Raw genomic sequence first — 4,561 nt, forward strand, 5'->3', positions numbered from 1 at the left:
CTTCAAATAAAAATATCTTTATTTTATTGCATACAAAAAAGTGATATATATGTTTATGCATAATACTTTTACCGTATACACAGAATATTTAACAGAAATATTTTAATTCACTTAAAAAATAATCATTCAGATTAGCAATCAAAATATTCAACACCACCATAACAAGACAACAAAAAGGAGTCTGGCAATATTTTTCAATGCAAAAGTACAGCATTAAGTAATTTATAGTGCAAAAGCTTAATTTTAGTGCAGGAGAATTGAAATTATTTTTTGTAGCATGAATTTCCTTATCTTGTCGGCTAGTTTAAATGAAAAAGTCAAGTTATATTACATTTAAAGAATTGAATACTTTTCAAAACTAAATTTTATCTCAACTTTTATAACAATTATCTGCTTCTTACTGAATGCTTCAGTTGTACAGTATAACTTCGATTTAACAATACCCGATTTCAGGGCCTGATTTAGGGGAGGGCAGGCGGGGCTACTGTCCCGGGGCCTCCACAACAAAAGGGAACCCCACAATAAATTTTTTACAAAATATCCTAACTTTCACGGGTCGAAAATATCGGATATATACATATATATCAAAATATTTGGATATATATCAAAGTATCGGATATTTTTCAAAATATGATTATCTTTTCGAACCCTGATTATGGGCCTCCACTCCTTCGTTGCCCCGGGGCCTCCACACTTCCAAATCCGGCTCTGCCCGATTTAGCGATTTCCTCAATTTAACTATACATTGGTCTGGCATTGACTGCACTAAATGACCGCATTGCTATGCTCCTAGACTTAACAATAGCTTTCCCTACTCTAATGACAATCATTAAATCGTGGTTATACAGAATTTGCGAATCAGCTTTAAAATACTTTTTATAAAACTTACTACAAAAAAATGATGGTTATTTCTCGATTTCTTTTTGCACATTGTAATTTTGAGGGTGTTTGTGAAGATGAGAGAAGGGGGAGCAGTATAAAAAATAATAAAATCAATAATATAAACTAATTAAAAAGAACACAAACAATTCATCTGTTTAGTTGAAACGTTACAGCTTTAATGATGTACAAGTGAATTGCTTCAAGCACCTTTCTCTCCATTCGATTAGTGGAATACAAGATACTTCAAGAGGAAAATATAAATTAGTACTGAGTGAAATTGTGAATAGACTCGGTTTTAAAAGATTAGGAAGTATGACAAGAACTGAAGAGATATCAATTGACAGTTAAACGAGATAAAAAAAAATCACTTAGTTTTACACATGGTCCAATTCGAAAGGCTTACTTACACACAGTGGCGTAGCTAGTTTCTGCCACCCTGGGCAGTTCTTCTATTTGCCGCCCTTTCATTGAGACATATCTAATACATTAAACCGTCGGAAATTATTGAACAAATTGAAAACTTCATTTTAGGAAGAAAAGGGAAACTAATTTAATCCGTATTCTTCCTACAAAAAGGGGGGGGGGGAGATGGGGATGTTAGGCGCATATATTGGAGAAATATTCTAAATTTGCATCAAAAATCGCAGCTAAGAGTATCGTTTAGGTGGATGGAGTTTTCTCCCAAATGTTCATCAAAACTGAAGTGAATTTTGTTAGGAATGCAAGGTCTTTTCTCGAATATTTCCCAAAATTTAGGTTTTAAAAATACAATTAAAGATTAAGAGAATAAGGAAGGTTCAGGGGCTCACTATGGAAATATTTCAACTTAGAACAAAGAGAAGCGCAGTTGCAATCTCAACAAAATCTTGCATTCCGAAGGAGTTTTTTTTTTTTGCCTCCAATAATAGATTTAAAGTATGTGTGTGTAATTCCCTTATTTAAATTTTCCCCCCTCATCAAAGGTGCTGAATTGCCACCTCTAAAAATATGTTTTCCGGGGCGGACCGCCCCCTTTGTCCCACCCTAGCTATGCCACTGCTTACACATACACACCATCACTATAGTGTTGACTAAATTTTTGGACTTATTTCAACAAAAATCCAAGTTTTGTTTCGATGCAGTTTTGATAAAATAGAAGGTATGGATTGCTATTAAAGTTTTAATCGAATGAATCTCATGACTTCATCAATATCAATGCATCTATCAAAAGTTTTGTTTGCTTTTGGCATTTTACTTCACATGTAACTCATATTTTTGGATTGAAAATATTCACCTTAGTCTTGTCCATTAACAATCAGCAATACAGGCTCAGATGCCATACGGCTCGAAATTCTTAGTTCTTTTAAGGGAGATTTTGACTCAGAGTAAGTTGATTCACACTTGGTCCTGGGTGACAGAAAAGCCCACACATAATTGGTTGTTCATGATTGGAAAAAAAAAGATTTATATTAAAAGGCGGGAGTAGCCAAACGTTTTTCATTGAAATACTAACAATAGCTTTTTGTATGAGAGTGCGGTGGGATAGTAAAATGCAGTGTCTGCAGAAATGAGATCTTAAGATATTTGAAAAAACACGTTTTGGATTCCATACTAAACACAGGGAAATGTTGAAATTTGATTGCTTTATTTTCAGTGGAAACCAAATAACGCTTGTACAATAAAGCTCAAATAGCAAAAGAGACAAAAATGCTAAAAAAATTAGAAAAATTTGCAGATACTGCATTTTACCTTCCCACTGCGGCTGTCTATCATTTTGGTACAGAAGAGGTTAATGGGAAGATTGCCATCAGTTATTCTATCCCTGCTTATATCTTTTGAGCGATATGGCATTTTATTGCACAGCAATCCTAGCATAAAATCAACTGATTTTTAAAAACTTTTCCGCCACCAATTTTTGCAATTTTATTCTTAAGAGCCATATCACAAAAACTGAATCAGAGTTTTCAAGGATTAACTTTGAAAGCGTGGACAAAATTTTGCATGTCTTTTGCACTAAAGCAACTTAAGATGTTGTCGACAGTCGTGGCCGGAAGGAGAGGCCATTTCTGGGAAAGGGCAGCGAAGCAGTCCCAACACTGAGCAGTCAAAACTCTTCTCTCCTCCGCCTGCCCCAACTGGTCACTAAATAGACTGGCATAATGCGGAAAAAGCAGTGCAACGTTATTGCAATGCAAAAATTTTTGCACCATTTCGTTTTCAAGATAGCGCGCAACTTTGATTACAGATTCCTTAGCAAGATCATGGAAGGAGACGGAGGTTGCAGGTATCTTTGCTTTCATGCAATTTATCTCGGCTAAACATTCTGAGAGAAACGTCATGCGCCACTCTTTTTCATCCGAGTCAAGAGGACAGCCTTCCCAGTCGATAGTTATGTCCCGCCATGCACAAGACGATAGAATCATTTCAAGGACAACTCTACTTTCGGGTCTATAGGCACTGAGAATGTCAACCGCTTGTGGCTGCACGCCGCCAAGTAACAGTTTCCTCACAATTTCAATGTCCCTGTTCAACGTAGCAAGGTATAGGGGAGTCTCTCCAGACTTATCTTGAATGTCGTTTTTCGAGTCCACATCTACGAGAATGTTCGACACTTCTCTGAACCCCAAACTGAGAGCCAAGTGGAGGGGCGTCTTTCCACCAACATCTTGGCGTCGCACGTTTGCGCCAGCTGCAATCAGATTTCTGACTATTTCAGGACTCCCCCTATTTGCGGCTAAATGCAACGGAGACAGTCCATATTGGTCCTGAATGTCAATTTTATTGTCAGCCTGAATCAGGACCTCTGCTGCGTCATCCTTCATAATTTTCAGAGCCACATGAAGGGGAGTCCAGCCAGATCGATTTTGGATACGCGTACTTACGCCAGCCGCAAGCAACTTTGATACTATTTCTACACAATTATTCTCCGCTGCAAAATGCAAGGGAGTCATCCCATTATTGTCCTGGACTTCGTTTTTGCCATCCACATCTATGATGAGATTTGCTATCTCCACGAAGCAGTTTTTCGAGGATCCCACATGGTCCAAAGCATTGTGGATGGGCGTCTGACCCCCCCGATCTTGAAATCTCGTATCTGCACCTGCCTTAAGCAGCTTCTTGACCATTTCTACATCACCTATCTCTGCCGCCTTATGCAGTGCAGTTGATCCATTTGCATCTGGTCCTAAGTCAATCTCACATGATGCGCTGGACAATTCAAGAGTTATTCTGGAAAAGAAAAAAAAACCTCGTTATTATAATCATGCAAATAAAACTACTAGATAGTGAAACAGGAAATATCCAACGTTGTTTAGCACAAATACACAGATTACAGAATACACATGTTTCGGGGTTTCAAGGAACCCCACTTTCAATTTAAAGGTGTGAGCTTACTAGATAGTGGTTATTGTTTCAGCCATTACCATTACCATTACCCCCGAGGGTCCCCTGTTCCTGTCACTGACGTGACATACCAGATGGGAGTCCCTCGGGAAAGTATTGTTTCAGCCAGTGGTGGCGCTAGGAAATGCCCGACGGGGAGGCAAGCTTGCCTGACAGGGGGGCATACTGAGGTGTGAAAATTATCAGAATAATTGTGAAATTTGTAGTGAAATTTCATTATATCAAAGAAATAATGCTTTTTTTTTAAAATGCTGATACATTTAGGGGGCATCTTCTCTTATTTTTTTATAAAAGATTT

General features: G+C 37.7%; 1 protein-coding gene across 1 annotated transcript; it reads right to left on the reverse strand.

The window, feature by feature from the left end:
• Positions 1-2,343: 2,343 nt before the first annotated feature.
• Positions 2,344-4,091, reverse strand: LOC129233753 (ankyrin repeat and protein kinase domain-containing protein 1-like). Its single transcript, XM_054867733.1, has one exon. It carries the CDS (start codon positions 3,984-3,986, stop codon positions 2,826-2,828), a length of 1,161 nt encoding a protein of 386 aa, XP_054723708.1. The 5' UTR covers positions 3,987-4,091; the 3' UTR covers positions 2,344-2,825.
• Positions 4,092-4,561: the final 470 nt, after the last annotated feature.

The sequence above is a fragment of the Uloborus diversus genome, unplaced genomic scaffold, assembly GCF_026930045.1.
Source record: "Uloborus diversus isolate 005 unplaced genomic scaffold, Udiv.v.3.1 scaffold_693, whole genome shotgun sequence".
NCBI lineage: Eukaryota > Metazoa > Arthropoda > Arachnida > Araneae > Uloboridae > Uloborus > Uloborus diversus.